This window comes from Pan troglodytes, chromosome 2 (genome assembly GCF_028858775.2).
Source record: "Pan troglodytes isolate AG18354 chromosome 2, NHGRI_mPanTro3-v2.0_pri, whole genome shotgun sequence".
In the NCBI taxonomy this organism is placed as follows: domain Eukaryota; kingdom Metazoa; phylum Chordata; class Mammalia; order Primates; family Hominidae; genus Pan; species Pan troglodytes.
Window position 1 is genome coordinate 143,887,878 of NC_086015.1, and position 27,941 is coordinate 143,915,818.

Sequence of the window (27,941 nt, forward strand, 5' to 3'; positions counted from 1 at the left end):
AGGACATCTGTAAATAACCGACAGCGAATGCCATAGTTAATGTTGAAAAACTAAAATTTTTTCCCTTAAGATTAGGAACAACACAAGGATGTCCACTCTTGCCAATTCTATTTAACATTGTACTTGAAGATCTAACCAGGGAAATTAGGCAAGGAAAATAAAAAAGGGCCATCTAAATTAGAAAGGAAAAACTGAAAATATCTTTATTCACAGATAACACAAAGTTCTATATATAAACCCTTTAAAATAAATTTTTAAAATAGAGCTAATAGTGATTTCAGCAAGGTTGCAAGATATACACAGAAGTCAATATAAATGGCCCTATTAAAAATCAGTTGTATTTCTACACACTAACAATGAACAATCCAAATATAAAGAAAATCAATTTTATTTACAGTAGCATCAAAAGAATGAAATGCTTAGGAATAAATTTAACCATATAAGTGCAAGACCTGTACAATGGAAACTACAAAATATTGTTGAAAGAAATTAAAGGTGACCTAAATAAATAGTGAAATATTCTGTGTTCGTGGATCAGGAAACTTAATATGGCAATTCTCCCCAAATTTATCCACAGACTTAATGCAATAGCTATCAAAATTCTAGTGGACTTTTGCACAAAAAGTAGTAGTGCTGATCCTAAAATTTATATGAAAATACAAGATAATGTTAAAACAGAAACAAAAGTGGAGTACTCACACTTTCCAATTTCAAAACATACTACACAGCTGCAGTAATCAAGATGGTGTGGCTAGCACAAGGATAGACATATAGATCAAAGAAATAGAATTCAGAGTCCAGTAATAAATCATATATCTATGGTGAGTTGATTTTCAACAAGGGTTTCAAGACTACTCAATGGGAAACAATAGTCTTTTCAACAAATGTTGCTATGGCAATTGGATATTCACATGCAACAGAATGAAATTGGGCCCCTAACTCCCACCAAATACAAAAACAATTCAAAATAATTCAAATACCTCAGTGTAAGAGCTCAAACTATAAAGCTATTTATTATAGGATTACATAGGTGTAAATCTTCATGGCCTTAGATTGGGCAGTGGTTTCTTAAATGACACCAAATGGGCAAGCTACAAAAAAAATAGAGATAAATTTGACTTCATCAAAATTAAAACCTTTTGTGCTTCAAAGGACACCATTTAAAAATGTAAAGACAACCATAGAATGGAGAAAATAGATGCAAATCATATCTGGTTAGGGTCTAGTATCTAGCTAATACAAAGAGCTCTGACAACTCAACAATAAAAAGATATTAACTCCATTTTTAAATGGGCAAAAGATTTAAATAGACATTTCTCTAAAGAAGGCATACAAATGTCCTATAAGGACATGAAAAGATTCTCAACATCACTAGCCATCAGGGAAATCCAAATGTAAATCACAATGAGATCCTACTTTATACCTACTATAATAGCTATAATCAGAAGAAAAAAAAGACAAGAAGTTTGGAAAAAGATGTGGAGAAATGGTAATTCTCATACATTGCTGGTGGGAATGTAAAATTGTGCAGTCACTTTGAAAAACAGCTTGGCATTTCCTCAAAAAGTTAAACATAGGGTTACCATATGATCCCACACCTAGGAACCTACCCAAAAGAACTGGAAACATATTTCTACAAAAATGCTCACACAAAAAAAATGTATACACAAATGCTCACAGAAACATTTAAACATTTAACAGCTAAAATGTGAAAACAATCTAAATGTCCATTAACTGACAATGAATACAATGTGGTATATCCATGTGAAATTATTCAGCCATAAAAAAAAAACTGATACATGCTATAACACAGATAAACCTTGAAAACATTATACTAAATTAAAGCCAGACACAAAAGCCACACATTATATGATAGCATTTATATGAAATCTCCAGAATAGACAAATCCATAAATACAGAAAAGTAGAGTATCTGCTAAGGGCTAGGGGAAAGGAGGAACAGGGAGAGACTGCTAATGAGTGTTTTACAGGGGTGATGAAAATATTTTGGAATTAGATAATGGTGAGAGTTGCACAATTTTATGAATATACTGAAAACCATTTAATTGTTTACTCTAAAATGGTGACTTTAATGGTAAGTGAATTACATATTAATAAGTTTTTAATAAGACCTTATAGAAACCAATAGTGAAAATGTATCATAAATCTGGGAATGAAACTCTAACCTATGTGCCTGGAGGATGGAGAGAGAGATTGATAAAACTGAGTTTTGGCAAACGTGAGGAAAAGGTGTTTCACTTTTTTGAATGTTGTATGTTCCTTGCTGGTATTAACTGGCACATTTATTTGAGTAAGAAATTTAGCAGTTTGCCTTAAAAAAAGATAAAGGACATACCCTAAGATCCGGGATTTTCATTTGTAGAAATCTAATATCAATGTGTGGCTGGCATAGTTGGCACTCAGTGATTTTCTCTATTATAAAGGTGATAACCATAGGGGGAGATACTAAATTATGCAGTAAATTCCTGCAGCTAAACTCAGCTCTCACTTCTGCTTCTTTTTCTAAAAACAAGACAGTATTCATACTATAATGTACTATGACCATGAAATTTCTGTTCTTTTAATCTTTGCAAGCTGCTTAAATGGGAAGGTGAAATTCTTCCCTAAAATATAGGGTCTTTTTTCTAGGAATACTGAGCATATACTAGCAGAACAGTTAAAGATTTAATGTAGAGTTCCAGCCTTTTTGGAGTGGGGGTAGGATGGGGAAAAGACAGAAAGCTTGAACCTCACCCAAACACCATGCAGCTACAAAAAACCCAAGAAATATTCAGAGTGACTTAAGTATAAAGCTTCATGAAAATGAGCAGCGACTATGCATTGATTGATAAAATCAATTACTACTGAAAGAAGTTCCTAAGTGAACCTATATATTTTTTTCTTTAACTCTTTCTCTGAATGGTGATATCTCTTTAAATATGGCATTGCTATTATTTGTAAACACTGTCCTTTGTTCAAATAGAATTCTATCAATTCCTCTAACATGTGGAAAACCATGTGAATCTACTTTTCTAATTAACCATACCCAAGCCTTTCAGTCTACGAAGACATAATCTGAAGTCCACTTGTCCAAATTGCAGGCAGAACACCAAACAAGGAGAAATAGCTTCAGAAATCTACTCCATTATCCAAAAAGTGACAAATGACAACTAAACTTCCAGGATGCTCATTGCATCACCACTCCTCTACAGCTGGTTCCATGGAAGCATGGAGTTTCCACCAACATACCAGCTACCACCCACAAGGCCGCATCCTCCTATCTACCCAGCATGGTAGAGAGACAGGGATTGTGACATAAGCAAATACCCTCAGACTGATATATGTAAATGCCACCCTATGAGCTTCCTGGTAGGGACACCAGCTGTGAAGTCCTCATAACAGCCAACTTCCTGCAACTCTCAAGCTGATGGCCTCATGAATGGGAGGAAGGACTCCTCCACTGGAGAACTGACAGCAGTATTCTGGTAGAGGAGGCATCAAGAGTCCTGGGAGGCCGGTGGTAATCATGTAGGCACCATGGAAACTGCTATGTGCGTTTGCTGTCCATGTTGTACATGGCCGAGATGTTGTCCTCAGTTATGCTCCTGTCTGTGCTGCAAGTTCATCTTCACCTCAGAGCGGAACTGCACCTGCTTCCCCTGCCCTTACAAAGATGAGCGGAACTGCCAGTTCTGCCACTGTACCTGTTCTGAGAGCCCCAACTGCCATTGGTGTTGCTGCTCTTGGGCCAATGATCCCAACTGTAAGTGCTGCTGCACAGCCAGCAGCAATCTCAACTGCTACTACTATGAGAGCCGCTGCTGCCGCAATACCATCATCACTTTCCACAAGGGCCGCCTCAGGAGCATCCATACCTCGTAAGTGCCAGGCACCAGATGTGGGGCCGCATTGGCTCATGAAAACTAGGGACCACTTGCCAGCTGTGAAGTCTACAGGGCAGGCCAGTGAGCCTCTGAGTTCATTTCTTTATCTAAAAGGAGGAGCCAAGAATTTTGTAGCAATTAATTGGATCCTAAATGGTCACTATGTATGTAGACCAGGAGCTCCAAATCTAAGCGCCATTAACTATGTAAATGAGCACTTCACTCTTCTGAACCCCAACTCTCTCATCTGTACAAAACAGTAATAGCTAATACTTAGTGCTTAAGGAACTTGCCAGGCACTTCATGCATGACCTCAGCTAACCCCTCACCCTAAGTCCACTGTTTCCATGAGGAAACTGATCCTTTGAGAAGTTAAGTAGCCCCAGGATCACACAGCTGGAAAGATACAGAGTCAGGATTGGAACCTAAAATTTGGGATCTTAACTTTAAAATGCTGTATTGCAAAACGGAGACAATACCCCCCCCCATGATATTGTAGATATAAGGATTAATGTATGTGCTTTGTAATCTGTATGTGATATAAAAATATAAATTGCTCTTTCTCTTCCTATGAACTCTTAATACCTGTAACTTTTAATGGAAAAGTAAGAACTTCTATGGGGGCACTTTTGACCCTGCAGACCATATAAATACCCCATACATCCATGAACTCCTACTACCTTCTTTTTCCCATCCAGAAGTCATAGTACTTAGGGTCTCAATTATTCATTTGGAGTGCTAACCCTTCATATCAGGTCCTACATTATCCTCACCTGCTCTACCAAACCAGTCTTCTTATGTCACACATGAGGGGAGTCTGAAGTAGTAAGAGCACACTTCTTAGAAGGGGAAAGATGACAGCACCATAAGATGACAGGATTAGAAGAGGCAGAAAAATGGAAGGCCAGTTTGAAGGCTTTCAAGCCTGGAAAAGCAATTCTGTGAGCAAAGGTGTGGTGAATTCAGGGGAAAGATATTATCCATCTTGCAATTAAACATTTAGTAGATGCTTAACAAACGTAGCTCTCCACCCATGACCCTCTCATAGTGTTTGCATAAATAGGAAATCCAGGGATTCTCAATGCAAGTCTAGAAATCCTAAAACATGGAAAATTGTGTCCACACTCCTCTCTCAACTACCTGTTGTTCAGTTGTGCAACAGCAACTGAACCTCTGAGCCCATTTCAACAGGAAAGGGATAAAATTGGTGCTTTAGGAAAATGCCTTAGGCTCAGTAGCTCCCCAACGTTATTGTGCATTGAAGTCACCTGGGGATCTTTTAAAATTACTGATGCCTGATCCCCACCCCCCCAAACATTGATTTTATTGGTCTGGGGTACCATCTGAGCATCTGAATTAATTAGAATCAACCCCCCCACCCCGCTTCAGGTGATTCTAATGTGCAGAATGGCCTGCAGGAGGCTAGGAGGGAAGCCAGGAGATTTGATAGGTGGTACAGTAAGAATCCAGGTGCAAGAACAGGCCTGATTTTGGGAGACAGAGGGGGCTGTGCAGAGGAGCAGAGACAGGATATCTCAGCAAGAAGATAAAAGCGCTGGGCTTGATGACCGTTTTGAAATGGAACCATGGCCACTGAATGCCCCGTCCAAGCCTGAGGCTTTTGGAGGATGGGCAGGGATGCTACCACAAGAGTTAGGAGGTCGGCTCTGGGTGCTTTTCTTCAATCTGGCCTCTCTCCTGGCTTCTGACCCTCTGCCTCCCCTGCTTCTCATCACCACCTTCTGCTCAGCACCTTACTTGTCCTGCCTCACTCTGGTCTCATTCAACCCTCTCCATCTTAATCTTTTTCTCACTTCCTTTTTCACCTCTAACACAGCTCCCTAGGCCATTAATACCTGTCTCTTAGCCCTGAGACCTCTTTCTCATCCTCCAACACCTCCCTCCCCCACTTCTTCTTTCTTTTTCGTGAAAATGCTAGTTCATGAGCTTCCTAGTAGAGATACCTCCTGTGAAGGCCTCATAACAGCCTCTCTTTATATTATACCTTGATTCTCCATGCCTTACTTTTTTAAGCAAACTAAAGTCCATCCAAGCACTACATGGACAATTAACCTGTACCACCAGGTGATCCCTTCAGGACCCATGCAGGAATCTGGGAAAGCAGAGAGGAAATAGAGCTGAGAACATCGAGGCCAGCATGCCTAGAGCTCCCAGATCCCTAAGGGACAAATTTTCCAGGTGCCTTAATCTACACAGGGAGCATTCTCTGTCACCACAGGGCCACTCCATTCCAATATACTTGGGAAGCACCTGTGACTGTCAGGACTCAGACATAGGCTCCTGGCCAAGGGAGCGGGGAAGACAGGGACACATAAGGAATGCAAGAAGACAAAAGCAAAAAGGAACACAGCCGCAATGTCAAGATTAGTATCCAAATATTATTATGCAAACAGAGGAGATAGCAATAGCAGCAAATTGTGTGCCTATTTACACCTCCATTCCCACAGCTATTTCATTTATTTTTATACACTGCATTTGCTGATTGTAAGTTCTTAGAACAGGTACTTGAATTTTATAAGTATGCTTTTACGCCATAGCTCTTACGATTAAATATATGAAATCAGCCTCAGGCATTAGACAAATGGAGAGCCTTAACACACATAAATGAAACAGTAGAAGCACATACTTTTCACAGACTTGGCCACTATTTTCCTGTGTTATGATTTCTCTCTACTGCAGACATTAGCTGGCTAGTGGCAAAGGGGTGTAATTATAGTGGCCACATTTATTGAATGCTTACTATGTACCAGCAGTTAAGCACTTACATGGATTATCTTTTAGACTTTATAAAAACCTCACAAAGCAAGTAGTACTGTGAGCTTTGACTTATAGTTGAGAAAACTGAACATGAGAGAGGTTTAAAAAAACATCTCAGAAGGTACAACTGTAAAGTGTAAAAATGCATTTTTTATCACATGCATTCTGCCTCTAAAGCCCAGATCCATTACCATTACCTATTGCTCTGGTTGGCAGATCACACAGGTTCTAGGCTTGGCTCAGGTACAGACTTGCTCTGTGTTCCATCTATGTACAATAAATAATGTCAATGTCCTCCAGGAAAAAAAAAAAAACACTGAGAACACACCTGTAGTTGGACAAGATTGAATTTATTGACTCATTGCAACAAGTGAGAACATAAAGCATGGGAAAGTGTAACATACCTTGAAAAGTTATTACAGGATTTGGGCTCATGTTAGGTAAGGACACGGGAGTAAATCTATTGAATATCTTAATAAATCTTATCTAGAAGGTAGGAAGAACAGAGTGACCCAAAAGTTGTTAAAAAAAAAATCAACTAGGTTTTTTGGTTAAAAAAAAAAATCAACCAGGATCGGGGGCCGTTGGGTCATTTTTGTGATTTAGACAACGTTCTTGTCAGAGTCCAAACATTATTAAGTGGTCTTGTTTCTGCTTTGATCCATCGAAGTCACAGAATGGCCTTGTCTGATATTGTGTTTTGATATTACCCATGTCCAACCGAACACCAAGGCCTAGCTGACAACGCCAGTCTCTGCTGCTTTTCCTTTGCTTAATAACAACAAGCAGTCTCAGCACACTGGCTGTGTACCACGGACTGCTCTTAGTCCGTACAAGTATTAAACTCAATTTTAATCTTCTCAAGAAACTCTATGACATAGGTACTAATTTTATAACAAGGAAACAGGCCGAGAGGTTAACTGGCTTACCTGAGGTCACCCCGCTGAAAAACGGTGGAGACAGATTGAGAACGCAGGCACCTTAGCGCCCAGCTCAGGCTCCTCACCACCACACTAGACTGCCCCTCAGGAACCAAGAGTTCTTTCAGAGGTAGAGAAGCAGAGCAAGCTCTTGAGCCTGCCTCCTGAAACCCTGCCTTTGCTTCTCCTTTCAGCTCCAAGACTGCCCTGCGCACTGGGCGCAGCGATACCCAGGTGGATGAAGTAAAGTCAATAGCAGCCAACAGTCACCTGGTGAACCACCTCAATTGCCCCATGTGCAGCCGGCTGCGCCTGCACTCATTCATGCTGCCCTGCAACCACAGCCTGTGCGAGAAGTGCCTGCGGCAGCTGCAGAAGCACGCCGAGGTCACCGAGAACTTCTTCATCCTCATCTGCCCAGTGTGCGACCGCTCGCACTGCATGCCCTACAGCAACAAGATGCAGCTGCCCGAGAACTACCTGCACGGGCGTCTCACCAAGCGCTACATGCAGGAGCACGGCTACCTCAAGTGGCGCTTTGACCGCTCCTCCGGGCCCATCCTCTGCCAGGTCTGCCGCAACAGGCGCATCGCTTACAAGCGCTGCATCACCTGCCGCCTCAACCTGTGCAACGACTGCCTCAAGGCCTTCCACTCGGATGTGGCCATGCAAGACCACGTCTTTGTGGACACCAGCGCCGAGGAACAGGACGAGAGGATCTGCATCCACCACCCATCCAGCCGCATCATCGAGTACTGCCGCAGTGACAACGAATTGCTCTGCACCTTCTGCAAGTTCTCTTTCCACAATGGCCACGACACCATTAGCCTCATCGATGCCTGCTCCGAGAGGGCCGCCTCACTCTTCAGCGCCATCGCCAAATTCAAAGCAGGTCCTCCCCTTTTCCACTCCTTTAGCCTAACTTCTAGTTCAGGAACACATGGGGAAGATGGCGTGGGGCAATCTGTTAAGTGAGTGCCTTAACAGATTCCACCTAGTGGAGCAATCAAGGCACCAGGAAACACTGTGCTACCCTGCAAGTCACTATCCTGGTGTCCGCTCCTGGCAACCACCACCAGCCACTTAACTTCCCCGTGCCTTGCTTTTCTCACCTATGAAACAGGAGAATAGTAGTGACCCCCTCACTGGGTTGCCATGAGGATTGAGTTCCTCTATGTAAAGCATGCAAAAAGTCATATGACAAGTGCATAAAGATTCTATAATCTTGATTATAATCTTCATGTCCTCGGGTCTCATTTTCTCCTTTGGAAAATGAAGACTTTGATCCTATAGTATACTGATGTTCTGTGACGTTCTAAGGTATTCTGTCACTGTTGGATCTCTTTGGTTTTCCTAAATATGCAGGGGGAGATAATTAAGTCAGTGCTGAGGATTATCTCAATGTTAAATTTCCCTCCATGAATTTTTTTCCAAAACTTGCAGATGCCAAAGTAAATAAACTGGCAGCAAACATATAACAACAGGGACAACTCTTAACTAGTCAATAGCATTCTAGTCAACAGCTTATTTTTCCTCTGCATGCTTGTTCATGGTGATTTGGTTGTTTTATATTGTTACATATAATATTGCTTTAAGTGAAATAATATTTCAATGATGGTTTCAGTGATGGAAACAAGCATAATAGTATTTCACAGGATTCAGCAAAGAGCCCATAATTTCTGGTTTCAGCGACAAAACCAAGTATAATATTTCACAGGATTCAACAAAGAGCCCCATAATTTCTGGGTATGTCTCTACCCGGTCAGACATGAGAATCCAAAAGATCCCTTTAGTGCCCTTTACCCCCAGGAATAGTTCCTTGTATAAAGGTCAACTTTACTCAGGCCTGTGGAGCACATTTTGTCTAATCTCAATAATGCTACAGTACAGGCATTAAAATGTCCTCCATGGATAAGACAACTGTGGTTCAAAAAAAAAATTAGGACAGGAAGCTAATAAGTGGCAGATGCAGTCTATTTGACTCCAGTGCCTATCATTAATTCCACAATATTCATTTGACAATCTACTTTGTGCTAAGCAGTGACCAGAATCTGAAGATGAAGAGATTGAAGGGGAGGGAAGGGGAACCACCACTACCATCCATGGTCTGTTTCATTAAGGAGTGGCCTACAGTCAGTTACCAAAGTGCACCAGATCAACCCAGGCCTTTCTCTTTGTCAGATCTGTTAGTCTCCATCATTCAGATAGGCCTACACATTTGGGAGGGAGGCAGCTTTTCCTTGACCTGCACAGAAAGGTCCCATTGGATGTAAAGGTGGGTCAGAAACAGGCTTTGCTAATGACCACATCACCCTGGACCTCTCAGTAGCTTCAGGAATACCTTAATTTTTCTCAATGGCCACATACCTGGAAACCTTGCTTGTCAATTGACATTTATTTAATTTTGGAACCACCACCAGGGAAGACTTCATATTAAAGGAACCCTGCAGGAACCACATTACCAAGAAAATGGTAGAACTGTTGGTTCCAAAAGGGTTTTCTGAAGGTAGGACTCACTGCCTCCCTAGGCCAGGGCTTGGCTGGATTCTTTGGGGCCTCAGCATGGTGAAGGCACTGCCGCCTACAACCTACTGTGCCTTCCATCCCTCTGTAGAGAACCTTGTCCTTAATACATGAGAAACTTAGGATAGTTTTCTGAGTCCAGGGCACCTAAAATTTGAGCAGACAACAAAGCTCAATTCAAGGTGGGGGGAAAATGCCTGTCCAAATTCCAGGAAACCCAGCAGTTGGAAAGGGAAAAAGGGATAATTGGTAAATTAGATATTAGCTATAAGTAAAGAATTTAACCTTTCATCCTTGCTGAAGAAACAGACACACAAAATTTTTTTAACCAGGGTTCAAACTTGTTCGTGAGCATTTGATTCACTTTTCTGGGAGGTACCATAAATTGGCATTCTAAACAGATCTCCAGGTTATTCAAAAGCAAGTGATCTGGGAATACACATTGAGAAACTGGGAGACCTAGAGAGAAGATCCATTCTAGAAGCTTTACTAAAAACTGATGCCCCTGTCCCATCCACATAGAGGTGCAGGCTCAGCAAGATGGAATTTTAAAAAACTCCTCATGTGATTCTATGGTGCAGCCAAGGTCGAGAACCACTGAAATAAAGGGAGCTCAAAAGTTTAGGTCCCTGCCACTCAAAGTATGGTTCAAGGACCAGTAGCATTGGCATCACCTGAGACCTTGTTAGAAATGCAGAATCTCAGGACCCACCGGAGGCCTAGAGCATCAGAATCTGCATCTTTATCATGATCCCAGGAGATTCTCTGGGTTCGATTCTAAACCTCACTGAAAACTGCCTCACCTGGCTTCCTGAGCCCCAATACAGGCCCATTGATTCAGAATCTTAGCAGATGAGTCCAAGAGAAGAGTTTTTTTTAACACTCTCTCAGGTTATTCTGGTACTCAGAGAGGGCTGAGAGCCACAGCTGAAGCAATTAAGAACCTAGTTTGGAGCTAGACAAATAGAATTAGGGACAGAGCCGAGTTTCTCCCATTTACCTGATGTGTAACACTGTACAATCACTTAACTTCCCAGGGCCTCAAGCTTTTTCATCTATAAGTGGAAACAATATCTTCATTGTAAGAAGATATATGTGATAGATAAAAACATATGGATCTGGTCCATAAAAAGTGTTTAATAAATAACAACTAGTTTTAAGTGTATTGCCTAAAAGATACCTTGATTTGACTTTGCTTTAAAATCAGCTCTTGCAGAGGTTTCATATTTGCAGAGGTTTGGGGTGGGACATTTCTGGCTTCCTCTGTCTTTTTTTTTCTCCTGGAGATGCCTTTTTCCTCTCATCTAAGAAATTTTTATCCTGCTTCTCAGGACTTTGCTCTACATAAGCCTAATCAATCCCTAATACAGCAAGAAATTTCCTATCCAAGTATCTTTAACAGTAGGTAAATATTGAATAGTCAAAGAAAATAATGCGCAAAGTAGAACTCTGGCTGCCATAGTCACAGTGCATTGGGGAAGGCAAGAAGCAGTTCTCAGCACTGAAATCGCACCCTGGTAGTTTCCCTTTCAGTCTCACCTGCATCACCTCATCTTTTCTGAGCCAGTGTGAGGAAGGAGGTGGCAAGAAAACACTGGGGCTTCAGGGAGTTAGCCAGAGAGTGACACTGCTGGCATTCACCAATGAGATGTTAGAAGACAGGAAAGAATGGCTTTTACTCAACAAATACATTTGCTCACCTCTACCCACCATAGTCATAGTGGTAATGTGGTCCCTGTTCTCATGATCTGACAGAACACTAGGGTTTCCCATATTCAAGTGCACACCCTTGTTACAATGACCACCACTCACAGAAGTCCAGCTTCCTATGAACCCAGGATAATGTTATGAACCAAGTGCAAAAATAGCTAGTCATCCCCACTCCTGAGTAAAATTTGGTAAGGATTATTGCCCATCAATTCACTGAAGAGTTTACCTTTCATGAGAAGAACCTTACCCGTAGCATAGACCACAGAAGGTTGACATTCTTCAAATTGCTCCTTAATGCCTCAAATCCTTTAAAGCTAACAAAGGTATTCATTTCACCTTTCATATAAAGCTCATTTCACAGATAGAGATGTGCCACGTGCTTACCCTGCCATAGCATCCTTAAACTGTAGTATCTTTGGATTTATTCATACCTTGAGCACAGATGCCCTCTCATAATCATAACCATATTCTTAGTGCCTAAAAGATACATGGCATGTAACAGGGCTCCAGTAAATATTTGTTGAATGACTGAGTGAACTTAAAATCCAAATGCCATATGAGGGGACACAGGGTAAACTGGTTTTCCTTGAAGTGTGACAGCAGACTCTTTTTTGAAAGGAGTGGGGGAAAGGCAAAGAGAAGTGACATAGCTGAACCACAAGAGGGACAAAGGGGGGGAAAGGGCATCTAAGAGAGCCACCTCAATGAAGGGAAGCTTTGCTGATTTCCCACTGTTGTACAGGGCTGGAGGCTTAGCGAATGATGCAAGACAACCTTTAGAAGTAGTAGGCAGAAACTTAGTTCTTCCTCTTACCACTGCAAAAGCTTAGGTTTCCTACAGGGAAAATCAGGCACCAGTCACTTTGTGACTTCACCTCTTCTCAAGTCCAACTTGCAGACAACTGAAATCTGGTAAAAACCAATATCAAGGGTGGGCTTGAACTTCCAGTCTCAGACCCAAGGCCATAGGGATTACTGTTACAAGATAGAAATAACCCAGAGAAGGATCAGAGGGGGAAGAAGGGGAAGGGTGTACCAAGGAGGACCAAATTCATTTCATAAACCTATTCCAGCCTCTTTCAGCCCAACTACAAGTGCCTTCCCTCCCTCTTCATTCACCTCTTGGAGCCTAGGGTAATTTGTTCTAGTTTGCTACTGACTTTGACACCTGGGGAGATGAAAATTTTAAAAGTAACTAACTTGGCATTTTTTGCAGTCCGATATGAAATTGATAATGACCTAATGGAATTCAACATCTTAAAAAACAGCTTTAAAGCTGACAAGGAGGCAAAGCGAAAAGAGATCAGAAATGGCTTTCTCAAGTTGCGCAGCATTCTTCAGGAGAAAGAGAAGATCATCATGGAGCAGATAGAGAATCTAGAAGTGTCCAGGCAGAAGGAAATTGAAAAATATGTGTATGTTACAACCATGAAAGTGAACGAGATGGATGGTCTGATTGCCTACTCCAAGGAAGCCCTGAAGGAGACTGGCCAGGTGGCATTCCTGCAGTCAGCCAAGATCCTGGTGGACCAGATCGAGGACGGCATCCAGACCACCTACAGGCCTGACCCACAGCTCCGGCTGCACTCAATAAACTACATGCCCTTGGACTTTGTTGAGCTTTCCAGTGCCATCCATGAGCTCTTCCCCACAGGGCCCAAGAAGGTACGCCCCTCAGGGGACTCGCTGCCCTCCCCCTACCCCGTGCACTCAGAAACAATGATTGCCAGGAAGGTCACTTTCAGCACCCACAGCCTCGGCAACCAGCACATATACCAGCGAAGCTCCTCCATGTTGTCCTTCAGCAACACTGACAAGAAGGCCAAGGTGGGTCTGGAGGCCTGTGGGAGAGCCCAGTCAGCCACCCCTGCCAAACCCACAGACGGCCTCTACACCTACTGGAGTGCTGGAGCAGACAGCCAGTCTGTACAGAACAGCAGCAGCTTCCACAACTGGTACTCATTCAACGATGGCTCTGTGAAGACCCCAGGCCCAATTGTTATCTACCAGACTCTGGTGTACCCAAGAGCTGCCAAGGTAAGAAAGGTTCTGGGCCCAGTGGGGAAGTGGGAGGATGTGGGGCACAGAGTAGAAGTGAGTAGTCAGGAAAGGTTGCACTTACCTCTTTGACCTCTAGGATCTGGTCACTCATATCTGCTCCTCTAGACTCTTTGTGGTCATCCCATTCAAAAGGGATAAGTTCCTGGAATCTTAAGTAACCCAAAATTAGCTTAAACCAAACAGTCAATATACTTAACTCATAATCGTAAATATATCTGAAAGCCCTACCTCCACTGCAAAGGCAGCTTCTCAACTGAAAGAGAACCCAATTTGGGAACCAAAGTAATTTGGAGACACTACTTGGCAGTGTAATGTTTCCCAAAGGAAAGCCTGTAATAGAGACAGCACAGAAATTGTACTTAGAAATGCAGGCTCCATTACCTATCAGCTGTTTCCTTTAAATTGCTACCTTTCCTAAAGCAAATATCCAGACTCTCTATGATTTGGAAAAATTGGGAGGATCATCCCCAATGAAATTTCAACTCTTCTGAGATTCAACCCGCCTTGAAGGGAGAGAGTGAAGAGTGGGATCTGTCACAGACCTCTGTAAGTGCCATTGCCTGGCCTCAAGGGACATGACTTCCCTTTGACCCTCTTGACCTAACATGGACAACATGAACAAATGGCCTTTTCTTTAACATACCTTTCAAATCTAGCTGAACCCACACTGAATTTTTTGTAGAACACTTTATTAAGGTTTATGGAGGAGAAAAATTAACATGCAACTAAATATTCTATTACAGTGCCTCTTTCCTCCTCTTGGATTTTTCCTAGAGTCAACCCATGGCCTGCTCCCATGTGGCAGAGCTCATATTTTGTCTCCCATAATCTGAGAACACTCCCAGAGACTTTCAGATCCTTGAGTTCTCAAACATTGATGTGCACCTGGGGATCTTGTTAAAATGCAGATTCTATTTTAGTAGGTTTCAAAGGGGCCTGAGATTCTGGTTCTCACAAACTTCCAGGTACTGCCAATGCTGCTGTCTACAGACTACACTTTAGTATTAAGGATCTAACAAATGAAGGCCAGATACAGACCAAGATTTACTTTTCCATTCTCCTGACGCATCACAATCTATGTTTTATTGTCTATAATTAACACAAAGAACAACCCATACTTTGCAAGATAGAACACTCCATGAGCTATCGACATGATGAAGTGTTTCTGCCCTTCACAGAAGCAATGCCCATAACTGAGCAGCTGAACTACATTTCCAATTGATACTAGATCAGCAAGGCCTATCGTGTATGCTTATTACCTCAAGTATAGCACTGGGTCTCATCTCCTTGTCCAACTGAGACCTCTTGAGAAGTTGGCAGGATCTTGCTCTGGAGTCAGAGGATTGCTAGTATCTGCTCTATACCTGGGCATGGAAAATAGTCACCCCATGCCACCTATTAGTCATCCCTGATGAGCTCAAAAAACAGACCTATGCAAAACAACTCAGTCAAGTCATTTGCTGTCGAAAGAGGACACCTAAACCTACTGCCAGACAGTGTTATTTGATTTTAAAATATCATCGATTCATATTTTAGGATAATGGAATGGACTTCATACAGGAATCATAGTGCTTAGCAATGCAGAAGATTAAGTTTATGTTAACATCACTCTCAAATCTTTAGGATTTTAGCATAGAAAATATTCTAAAACTTGTGTTGTACCTTTTCAATATGTATTGTTAATATCATAGAGATTTTTTAAACTCAGTTTTAGTTCTAGGAATCTCTTCCAAGAAAATTATTAAAAATTCAGACAAATATTTATGCCCAACAGTATTTATTACAGCATTTATTTATTAGAGTATAAAATTAGAAACAACCTGAATGTTCAACTATAGAAGGATTAAATTATTTTGGGAGAAATTTCAAAGATGGTAGTTTACTGAATTTGTAATGATTTAGGAAAACATACAACATAAGTAAAAGAAAATAGAAATCAAAGCTACATAATCCAAGTTTTTATATATATATATATGTTTGTATGTGTGTGTGTGTTCTGAAATTGCAAAGAAATAATAATGAATTAACTGAATTGTGAGATTATGAGTGACGTTTATTTTCTTCCCCTCTATTTTTCGGTATTTTTCAAGCAGGAGGACAATTGTCACCTCCATGTCGACTGACAGTAACAGAACAGAAACCTTCTGTTTGTGAAACTCATTACAACCATCATGCCAGGCCTCATCACACAGTCTTCCAAGACTTGTGCATGGTCTAATTAAAAGTCCTCGGTAGCTACAGGGGATGGGGTCAGCTTAAACTCACCCCACAGATAGTCAACATCACAAATCTTTAAGGGAAAGAAAGCTGAATGATGTATACTAGTACCACACCAGTATGTTCATTTCTTCCATAGGTTTACTGGACATGTCCAGCAGAAGACGTGGACTCTTTTGAGATGGAATTCTATGAAGTCATTACTTCTCCTCCTAACAACGTACAAATGGAGCTCTGTGGACAAATTCGGGACATAATGCAGCAAAATCTGGAGCTGCACAACCTGACCCCCGACACAGAATACGTGTTTAAAGTTAGAGCCATCAATGATAATGGTCCTGGGCAATGGAGTGATATCTGCAAGGTATTGTGTGCGTTATTTCTCAGACAGATTTTTTTTTCTATGGTAGGTTCTGGATGAGGCCCTGTTAAGATGATCGTGAGATTATAGAACTCACTATGGGACTCTTCCTCTAAGCACAGAACATTTGTTAACTTGAGGCCAAAGAGAGGGCTGCTGGCCTCAACCAGACTTTGCAGATGACGCCTGAGAATTGTTCTATTTGATTCAAAAACATTTGTTCTAGGCATTGCGTACAGATGTAGAGATTCAGAGGAAAATAAACATAATCCCTGCCTTCAAGGTGCTCAGGGTCTAGTAAACAAATAATTGTTGTGTGAGAAGGACATGAAATAATTGTGGTACGAGAAAGATAAAAATGAGGTGCTATTCCCAGGCAAGGATGGGGTGCCAGATTTAACTAATGAAAATACAGGATGCCCAGTTAAATTTGAATTTCTGGCACACAATAATTTTTATAAAATATGTCCAGTGCAATATTTAGAACCTATTTATACTAAAAACAATTGTTCATCTGAAAGTCGAGAAACTGCCACTAAGCAGGTCAGTGTGCATTCCAAAAAAGAAAGGACAAAGTTATTCCTATCTTCTTTGTGATCCAAGACTTACTCTTCTTTATATCTCCAGGGAATACACATTCATGAGTATAATTTTATTGATATTAAAAGGAGAAAGAGAATAAAAAAACCAAGACTGCCTAGAGCTGCTATCTTACCATATAACCATCAGGGTGTTCTTTGGAATCAGGGTCGATTACATCTTAATCAGGAATTCTTTAGAAGCAAAAAAAAAAAACAAAAACAAAAAAGTCCATTCATTTCAGCTTTTGAAAAGAGAAATTTATGACAAAGATACAGGAAGTCTCATGAGACCACTTCTAGGATATGCATCTGATCTGATACCCAAGGGAACTGGAGAGTCATCAGTTTCTCTCCCTCTCCCTCTTTCTCTTCTCTTCCTCTCTCCCTGCTTCCTTCTCTCTCTCACTCTCTCATTCTCTTTGCTTCTCTCTGGATCTGCACCATTTTTGGCTAGCCCTTAGTTTCTGCTCCCTTAAATTCAGCTTGTATATGGTTTTGAATTGTCATGGCCCAACCTCTGTGTGACCTTAAAGCTCCAATGCCCAACAACATCTGACCAACCATACTCTGTTTCCTTAGTCAAATGTTCGAGGAAAAGAATCCGAGTGGTTGCTACCTCTAGTAATAAAGGCAAAGCAGGAGTAAGGGTGGTCAGTATACCAATAGCAAATCTCCTAGGGTGGGACTACTCATCCTGGTTGCCAGCCCCAGGGGGACATGCTTTGCCTCATAGAGTCCAGCACCCATGGACACACACACACATACACATATATATACACACACACACACACAGATAGATAGATAGATAGATAGATAGATAGATAGATAGATAGATAGATAGAAAGAGAGAGAGAGAGAGAGATAGGTCAAACCTGGCACAGGAAGGATGTGAGATGGGGAAGCCTGCTAGCCACTCCTCCTGCCAGCCTCCAGCCAATTACACTGCTGCTCAGTTGCCCCAAAGCCCTTCTCATTCTTGATACCCTTCTCTTCAGAGCACGGAATGCCCATGGCTGCCCCACATCCACATGTCTCTTGACTATGGATTTTTCCTTCCATCTAATCTCATCTGCCTTCTCAGTTTTTAGGAATTCCTCAAAACTGTCTTGCCCATGAAGGGCACTCAGTACTGTTGCTAAAAGTATATATATGTAATCAATTATTTTCAGATGCCAGGGAAAGAATGGGTGGAGATACCAAAGTATGTCATCAGTCTACCATCTCAGTCCCTCTTGGCTTTTTTTAGGTAGAGGCTTTTGTTGCCCTTCTGAAATTATGGACTCCTTGAGAATAAAATTCACATCTAATTCATGGTTCTTTCTCCCACAGTGCTTACCACAGCACTTTGCATATAGCCGGTTCTTAATAGTTATTGAATGAGTATATGAGTGAAAATGTGACCAAATAAATGAACATATAAAGAATGTCTAAATTAAAGAGTGAAGAAATAAATTGATAAAATTAATAATTACAAAGTACCATAAGATGCCTGAAAGCTGTTAAGTGTTTTATACAATCAGTCAAAAAATAGCATTTCCCTTGAAATTGTGTTTATGTGATTAATTTGCCCTCCCTGTAAGAGAAGGAAATGCATTCCAGTCCCTTTCTTTTTTACACAATATCTAAATGAGCAGAGCCCTAATTAATGAGGTTTTCTGAAAGCTTCATTTTTATCTGACTTGAGGAGCTGCAATATAGATTTTTCCTTCAGAAGTAATTCTTCCTCCTTTCTTTGTGGTTATATTAGCATTCCAGAGGAAACACTGGTTTCCTTAACATTTGTCATGATTTGCATAAGTAAAGCCTTCAATACCAAATGAAAATAAGATGTGTGTTTGAATGACATTTATAAAGTTTCATAAAACTAATGACTTCATTTCTTACCTATAAAATCAAAATTTTTTCCTTGGCATCAGTTCTATGCAGGTATTCCTGAAAGGTTTCACTTAAAATGTTGCAATGAGGCAGCAGGATCATTTCTTATCCGAAATGCAATATTTCCATCACACGTATTTTTGTTTTAAAAAGTGAAATAACACCTTTTATATTTTATTTGCATAGTCTAGGACTTGATTTTTAAGAGATTTATTTGGTGTGTAATACATGCAGCAAGAAAATTAACTTTAATGATTTTGAAAGGTCCCATTTGAAGGTCATTTTTATGTCAGATGGGGTATATTCATTATCACTAATCATCCCAACCACTGGGAAAGGAGGAAGTGATTGCTTCCATTTTACAGATAAGAAAAATGAGGCTGTAAGAAGCAAAGTGTCTTCCATTTTACAGATAAGAAAAATGAGGCCTCATGGAAGGATGAGTTGAATGGACACCTTGGTCTGCATCCAAGCCCACAGTCCTTTGTTCCCCTGCACCATGATCAGATGGAACTAAGTCTGGAACAGGGTAGGCTCAGCCCTGGGGACATAGTACTTTACTCTGGGAGAATGATGTCAAAGCCAACAGCAGGGAGAGCTGAACTTTTATTTTTTGAAAGTCAAGATTACGCATTGAAAAGAGCATTGTATTTGGTCTTGTGTACCTGGATTCAAGTCCCAACTCCACTAGGCTCAGGTCTATGAGGATAGGTGTTGGTCTTACACACCCTTCTGTGCCCATGGTCCCTAGCTGAAAGCTTCTAACATCAAAGAGCCTAATTAATATTTTTGAAGGTAGAGAAATGTGTTTTAGGGTAAGTCATGTACGTGTTGACCTCAGTTTCTTCTCCTGCTCTTCCTCTGGTCCTCAATATATCTGTTGACCATCATACCCATTTCTGAAAACAGTCTCCTTACTTTGACTCACTGTCTCCCTCTGACTTTATATCTCAGCTGACTTCCATGAAAGCTTCCCATGACAAATCTAACTGCCTATCTGTGTATTAGTTTCCTATTGTTGTTGTAACAAATTAGTTGTTTAAATAATACAAATTATTTATTTCCTTACAATTCTGAAGAAGTCCAAATGGGTCTCACTGGGTAAAATCTGTGTCAGCCGTATTGCATTCCTTCTGAAGGGCCTGAGGGAGAATGCATTTCCTTGCTTTTTCCAGCTTCTAGAAGCCACCTGCATTCCTTGCCTCATACCCCTTCCTGAATCTTCAAAGCCAGCAACATTGGGCTGAGTTTTCACACTAGCATCTCTCTGGTTCTGTTCCACCTCCATCTTCCACCTTGAAGGTCCCTTGTGACTGCATTGAGCCCACCTGATAATTCAGGCTAGTCTCCCTACCTGAAGACCAGCTGGGCCAGGTGCAGTGGCTCACACCTGTAATCCCACCACTTTGGGAGGCTGAGGGAGGAGAATCTCTTGAAGCCAGGAGTTTGAGACCAGACTGGGCAACATGGCAAAATCCTGTCTCTACTAAAAATAAAAAAAAAGTCAGCCGGGTGTGGTGGTGTGCGCTTGTCATCCCAGCTACTTGGGAGGCTGAGGCACGAGACTCGCTTAAGTCTGGGAGGCAGAGGTTGCAGTGGGCCAAGATCAAGCCACTGCACTCCAGCCTGGGTGACAGAGTGAGACTCCATGTCAAAAAAATAAAAAAAGACCAGCTGACTAGCAACCTAAATTCCCCTTTGCTATGTGTGTAACCTAACATATTCAAAGGTTCTGGGATTGGGACATGGACATCTCTGGGGTCCATTATTCTGTCTACCACAATCTGTAAAGTGGATGTCCTAGGTTACATCAGACTTGGAGGTAAAAATTCAAGCTCAACAATAGTTACAAATTGGTAATTTTCTGGGTCTTTCCCTGTTAGCTCTTCAGGAAATGCAGCAACCCCTGTCCCCAACCATCCTCTCAAAGCCCTTCTCAGTCTGCACTGAGAGTCATCCTCGGTGTCTGATGGGGCTGAGGAAGTAGTCCTGCCAGCTGCCCTGAGTCTCTGCAGTGCTGCTGTCTTCCTATTCGGCCTGTGCTCCTGCTGAAACCCCAGCCACACAGCAGGACTGCCTGGCCATCATGAAATTCCCTTCCTGATTTTTCCTCTTCCTGCTGCAGACTCTCAGGCTGAGCCACACACCTTCAAAGATTAGGGTTGGAGCCACACACTTTCAAAGGTTAGGGTTGGAGGTCATTCAATCTGAATGACCACCACTATTTCACACTCAAAATAACTACCCCAAGCCTACCCCACAGCCACCCACACACTCACAGTGACTCCGTGCCCTAAAATGAAACCAACATGGTTTGCATTCTTTATCTCCTTAGGATTTATTCTTTTCTAAAGAGCTCGTGACCTTTCATGTAAGCAGAACCCTGTTGGTCCTTCCTTTGCTTGCCCTGTAGATAGGCTTGAATCCTGGAACAAGTATAATTTAGGATCATGCTGGATCTGATTTCTTTTTAACCTCATGTACAGAGGTCTGAATTAATTATACACCTCAGTCATGGTCCATCATTAGCACTGATCTATACAAAGCCCTATTCTTATTTATATATTCCCTTTTGTGACATCCATTCTAATATGTTTTATGTGTATCTTTTTGTTTTTATGTGTTCTTCCATGATTTGCATTGTTGTTTTCAATGTGTTATTAATTTACACAACTAGCATTGTGTTACATATCTTACTTTGTTTCTTACCTTTTTTTCTTAAATGCTGTGTTTTTATGATCCATCTATGTTGTTATGGGCATTTTGTCTTTTACTCCTGACAACACCTGATCTTTCAGAATGTGCATTTGTTCACCACATGTTACCTGTCTATTTCAGGCAGGATGGACACCCAGGTGACCTCCAATAATACTGCAGTGAACAGCCTTATATATGTCACCTTATGGACACCATAGGTGTGTAAGGGTTCTCTGGGTTATTGATTAGTTTGCTAAGGCTTCCATAAGAAAATGCCACGACTGGGTGGCTTAAACAGAAATTAGTTTTTGCACAGTTCTCGAGGCTGGAAGTCTGCAATAAAAATGTTGGCAGGGTTGGTTTCTCCTGAGACCTCTCTCCTTGGTTTACAGATGGTCACCTTCTCACTGTCTCCTCACGTAGTCCTTCCTTTGTGCACATGCATTGTGATACCTCTCAGTGTTTAAATTTCCTCTTCTTATAAAGACACCGGTTAGGTTGGATTAGGGTCCTCATTTTAATTAAATCACCTCTTCAAAGGCCCTATCTCCAAATATAATCACACTCTAAGTACTGGGGGTTAGGGCTTCGACATATAAATTTGGGGTCAGGTGCAATTCGCCCCATATTAGATACATATGAGTGAAATTTCTAGGCCATTGACATGTGGGTACTTAATTTGACCACATCCATGTACACTTCCATAAGGAATAGATTAGAGCCACTATACCCTAAGCCCCACCTACATTTAGCAAGATCCAGCTTTCTATTATTTTGCTAGCCCAATAGGCATAAAATGATATGTCCTTATTATTTTCAATTTCATTTTATATTTTTGTTAGTTTTCAGGATTTCTTCTTCTGTAAAGAACCTGTTGATATCCTTCACCCATTTTTCTATTGCATTTTTCTTTTTCTAGGTGATTTGCAGGATGTCCTTATATATTCTAGGTAATGATTTTAGACATTGGTATTATCTTCTCTTCTGACATTTGCCTATCAGCTTTGTTCATAGTGTACTTCATAAAATAGCAGAAATATTTAATTTTGATATAATCAAAATCATCAATTATTTTTTCTTTATAGCTTAACCTTTTGAAGTTTTATTTAAAAAGTCTTTTCTTAGGATTAGATCACAAAGATAACCTTCTATATATTCTTTTATTAAATTTACAGTTTCACCTTTCAAATTTAGCTCTTTAATCCATCCAGACTCTGCCTTTGTATGTATCAAATGTATGTATGTACTCTGCCTATGTAGTCCTAGGTAGGGATGTTCTTTTTCACCATGTAGTGCAGCTTTCCCAATACCATCTACCAAGAAATATCTATCATTCATATTTATACAATGGAAATGCCACTTTTGGTTTTTTTGTTTGTTTGTTTTTTTGTTTTTTGTTTTGTTTTGAGACGGAGTCTCGCTCTGTCGCCCAGGCTGGAGTGCAGTGGCGCGATCTCGGCTCACTGCAAGCTCCGCCTCCTGGGTTCACGCCATTCTCCTGCCTCAGCCTCCCTAGTAGCTGGGACTACAGGCGCCCGCCACCACGCCCGGCTAAATTTTTGTATTTTTAGTAGACACGGGATTTCACCGTGTTAGCCAGTATGGTCTCTATCTCCTGACCTCGTGATCCGCCCGCCTCGGCCTCCCAAAGTGCTGGGATTACAGGCATGAGCCACCGCGCCTGGCCAGAAATGCCACTTTTATATTCAGTTTCCATATATTTAGGGATATGTCTCTGAGGACTCTATTACATGCCATGGGTCTATATTTCTGCTCTTATATCAATACCATACTTGTTTTATTATTTTTGAACCTCAGCTTTCTGCCATGTCTTTATGAACTGCTAAGGTAAGTATGCCCATTATCCTTCTTTCTTTTTCAGAAATTATTTAGCTAATCATAGAAATTTATTTCTTCATATACATTTTGGAGTAACTTGAATTCTTAGAAAACATTCGGATAGAATTTATTCAGAAGGCATTGTGTTTCTACATTAATTTGGAAACAAATGGTATTTTTGTAATATGTTTGAACATTTACTCAAACCATAGTCTATGTTCTTTACTGGGGTGTTTAAGTTTTCCTACATAGGTGCACATATTCCTGGTTAAACTAGATCATTTAGAGATCTAACGTACAGCATGAGGGCTACAGTTAATAATATTGTATTGATAGAAAATTTGTTAAGATTTTAGGTGTTCTTTTCACACACACAAAAAAAGATAACTATGTGAGATGGTGGGTATGCTAATTTGCCTGCCTGTAGTAATTATTTTACTTTGTATACATACGTCAAAACATCATGTTGCATACCATAAATAAATAAACCAAATAGTTTACAGACTGTTGATATTATGAAAGTTATTTTATTATATTTTCTAATAGATTACTGGTTTAGAATAAAGACTATTTCTGTTTGTAGGGTAATCTTGATTCCAGCAATGTCAAAAACTCTCCTTACTATTCTGAGACCCAATCTGCTATTTCTGCTTGTTTTCCCAGGCATATGATCCTATCTCGTATAAAGAATGATGGTTTTATCTGTTTACTTACAATTCTCACAATTCTATTTCTTTTTTCTTTCCTTATGGCTTTGGCCAGAACCTTGAGTCATACATAAAATTGTGGCAGTGTTAGTAGATATCCTTGTCTTATTCCTGATATTAACGTTTCTCCATTGAGTTATTTTTTATTTAATTTTTATGGTATATAATCCTTATTAAGTTAAGGAAAATTACTTCTACTTCTAGGTTTCTGAGAAATGGGTACTTATTAAATTTTTTGCATTATTTGAGGTAATTACATGATTTTTCTCCTTTAGGCCATTATTAATGAAGTGAATTACATTGACTGATTTTTCTTATACTAAATTCCACTTCCATTCATGGAATAAATCCTGTGTGTTCATGATGTATTACTTTTTAATACAGTTGACTTCAGTTAGCTCGTATTTTATTTTGGTTTATTGCATCTATAATTATAAGGGAATTGGGCTCAATTTTTTGCGTATATTTTTATCTGGTTCTGGAATCAATATTTCACAACCTTCATAAAAAGAGCTGGGAAACTTTTTGCTCTTCTATTTTCTACAATAACTCTTAAGAGTTTGGTAGAAATCATCTGGAAAGCAATATGAGCCTGGGGCATTTGGGGCAGGGAAGAGATGTCAACTATCATTTCAATTTCTTTAATATTCCAAGTTTTGTTTTTCTGTTTCTTCTGTCCTTCTTTCTACCTGATTCCCTTTTTCATAGACACACCTCAATCCTCACTGCTCCATTCACATATCACATACAGTCTTTATCTTTGAAGATTCTGACTATATTTTAAAGCAAAAACTCAATCTCCTATTTATGAGTTAATTCCTAACACCTCGTAACACCATTCCATCTTCCTCATGCCCTCTGATAACTCTGTGTGTATCTTGGACATTATTTATACTACTTTTATCAGGGTTATCTCTATGCATTATTTCCATTTCTACTCAGCAATGGATAATCTAATATCATGTATATAATATGACCTTTGCCTTGCATGCAGCCCTGTCTTCTCTAAAACCAAAAATTTTGTAAAAGCAGAGAGCATAATGCTAATAAGGGTCTGGCTTCTTTGTTTTTGCCCTTTCCCTTTATATACAAATATAGAAGGTTAAAAGCTTTGTACATAGAGACTTTGTGCCCTGTATAAACATTCCTCTTCACCATCCAACCCCCACCCCCATTCTATCTCAAGTCCTCATTCACCTCAGCAGAGCCCATTGATCCAGTGGACTGTCTTTCATCCCTGGGTCTCGACCTCACTCCATAAATATTTGGGGGGAAGGAATGGGAATGCTGCCAGACCACAGTAGTGAAGAAACCCAGTATCTTCAAGGTAAGGCATGAAGGGCAACATCTAAGCTAACTTCGTGAGATTTCTAGGAGGGTTCTTCTTACCCTTCGTGCCCAGTACAGTCTTTCTTTTTCAGGTAGCACTGGCCATTCACTGTAATTAAAGATAGTATGAATTGTTTCTGCTAGCATCAAAGGAAAACAACTGGCAGATTTACAAATTATATTATAGTTCTATTCACTGTTCATATACTTCTCTAAGAATCTTCTCTTTTCCATAACTAGTGTTGGGACCACAGAGATGAAAGACTATCATTTCCCCCACACCCCAATCAAGGTGCTCATGGTCTGGTAAGAAAGTCAAATGCATTAGCTGAAACTTAACAACTGATAAAAGCTGTGACAGAACGAAGTTCTAATAGCTGAGGAAGGATACAGGGGATCCTCTATGGTGAAGCTCACCTGCGGTCCAGCCCCATCACTGTCATCAGCACTTAGTCACATGAGCTACCCTAAAAGGAAGTAGGATCTGGCCTATGGAATCACAATCCCAGGACACTGTAGCTGTGGGGCTTTGGGAAAGCTTCCTGGTCCTTCTGAGCCTCAGCTTCTTCATCTATAAAGTGGCACCAACAGCCACTGTGGTTGTCGTGAGGAGTTAATGAAATGATGTGTGTAGTGTCTGACATGCAGAAGGGCCCAGGCTACTGGGAGCTGTTGTCTATTGGGTGCCATGACTCTTTGCTTCTGATTGCAGGTGGTAACACCAGATGGACATGGGAAGAACCGAGCTAAGTGGGGCCTGCTGAAGAATATCCAGTCTGCCCTCCAGAAGCACTTCTGAGCCCCTTCAGAGCAGGAAACAACCTCAGACTCATCACAAAGTAGACATATATACACACACACATATGTATGTATATTTTTCTCACCACATTCTTCAAGGAGGTTGTAGACAAATGTTTCCGTGACCTCTCAGCTTTCCAACAGGAATCTTGTAAGAGCTAATAAAAGGAAATACCTGACATGGCTTGCTGTTTGTTCAATGACAACTATTTGTTATGATGGCAGTAATAAGCAAGGCACTCAGCAAGTCTGTATGTTTCCAGCTGCTCAGGTCTAGTCCTAGGCTCAGAATTCTGTGGTGTTTTGTAGGAGCAACACCCAGCTTCTAGGTGGTAAAAAGAACACTGTATTTTGCAGTCAGGACCCCCTAAGTGTGCATTCTAATGCTGGCCTAACTAGCTTTGAGTGCTTGGGCAAGTCGCTGATTGCCACGGAATTCATTACCTCACCATGTAGTCTATTTTAAGGAGCCAACATTAAAATGTTTTTCCTAATTATTGAACTTGAATTTGCCTTTTCACAACTTTCAGCCCATGGTCTGAGGTCTACCTCTAAGCCATAAAGAATGAGAGCCCTCCCTCTTCTCCTTCTGGACATAGCAAAGGAAGAACGGTAGAATGCCTGGTTAGAGGATCCTCTATGGTCATTTGAAGCAAGGCATGGAAGAATGACAAAATCATGTATCAGCTCCAACCTCACTGAACTTAGCTTGGCCTTTCAGACAATATGAAGTCCCTAGAATTTCTTGTCATACAAGGCCCTATCTGCCAGAAATGACCCTCTACTGAACCCCACGCCATTTCTTCCCAGAAAGCACCACCTGTCTTTCAAGACTCAGCTCAACCACTTTCCCCAGTGATCCTCCAAATTATGATGACACCATCTTTCTCCCCTGCATCCCCACTAAGCACAGGGCCCACCTGTCCCACCCCTATTTCCCATAGAGACACCCATTCCAGCCCTGTGATACTTAGGACTCATTTGTCCTGAGTCTTAGAGCAGAGATGGTGTCTCATTCATCTTCTATCCTCAGTGCTTGGGACAGTGAGGCACACATTACATGTTAGTACCAGGAGGGACACACCACAGCTGAAAGGCAGACACATAGAATGACTCTCCTCTGAACATCCCCAGGTGCCAGTTTGCACAATGAATGTTTACACACATAACTGGGACTGTCCATGAAAAGGACCAGGCAGTAACTGGTCTCCATTTCCTCTAATCCCATCCTTTTCATGAGCTGTGCAACTGGCAGATGTGGCCAGCCCATCTAGCTTCACCAGTAGGACTTCAGCTCTGCAACCCTTTATTTTTCATCACTGCCAGAAAAGGGCCATTCCACAAAGAGATCCATAGTGAGGATCTTCTGATAATGTGAGAAAATGAAGCTAAGCAGATTCCTGCTCCACCCCCAAGCAGTATTAGAAGAAGGCATACCCCAGGGAGCTTCATTATGATCCTATTACTGTAAATGATGGCTGGAATCCACCATCAGATTTGGTATTACCATATAATCATTTCTATAAAAGTCTTCGAAATCATTATTAGCACAGAGAACGAATTAAATGACACGCCAGCAGGGATTTTACTACAAACGAACTAAAATGAAATTAAACTAAAAAAAATAGAACTCTATGAATATTACATTGCAATGATCACACC

The 27,941-nt window shown here is 40.8% G+C and overlaps 1 protein-coding gene and 1 long non-coding RNA gene across 3 annotated transcripts in view; one reads left to right on the plus strand and one right to left on the minus strand.

Moving 5' to 3' along the window:
• LOC134809604 (uncharacterized) overlaps positions 1-3,282 on the minus strand; it is a 93,493-nt gene extending 90,211 nt beyond the window's left edge. Inside the window, exon 1 of one of the 2 annotated variants that reach the window (XR_010155809.1) lies at positions 3,046-3,282. This is a non-coding gene — a long non-coding RNA (uncharacterized LOC134809604). The remainder of the gene's footprint in view (positions 1-3,045) is intronic. The other variant, XR_010155810.1, reaches the window with a different exon arrangement.
• TRIM42 (tripartite motif containing 42) lies at positions 3,214-26,463 on the plus strand. The gene is made up of 5 exons (XM_526328.7): positions 3,214-3,877; positions 7,776-8,473; positions 13,031-13,851; positions 16,232-16,456; positions 26,194-26,463. The coding sequence occupies exons 1-5, from the start codon at positions 3,537-3,539 to the stop codon at positions 26,278-26,280; spliced, it is 2,172 nt and encodes a 723-aa protein (XP_526328.4). The 5' UTR covers positions 3,214-3,536; the 3' UTR covers positions 26,281-26,463.
• The last annotated feature ends 1,478 nt before the right edge of the window (positions 26,464-27,941 follow it).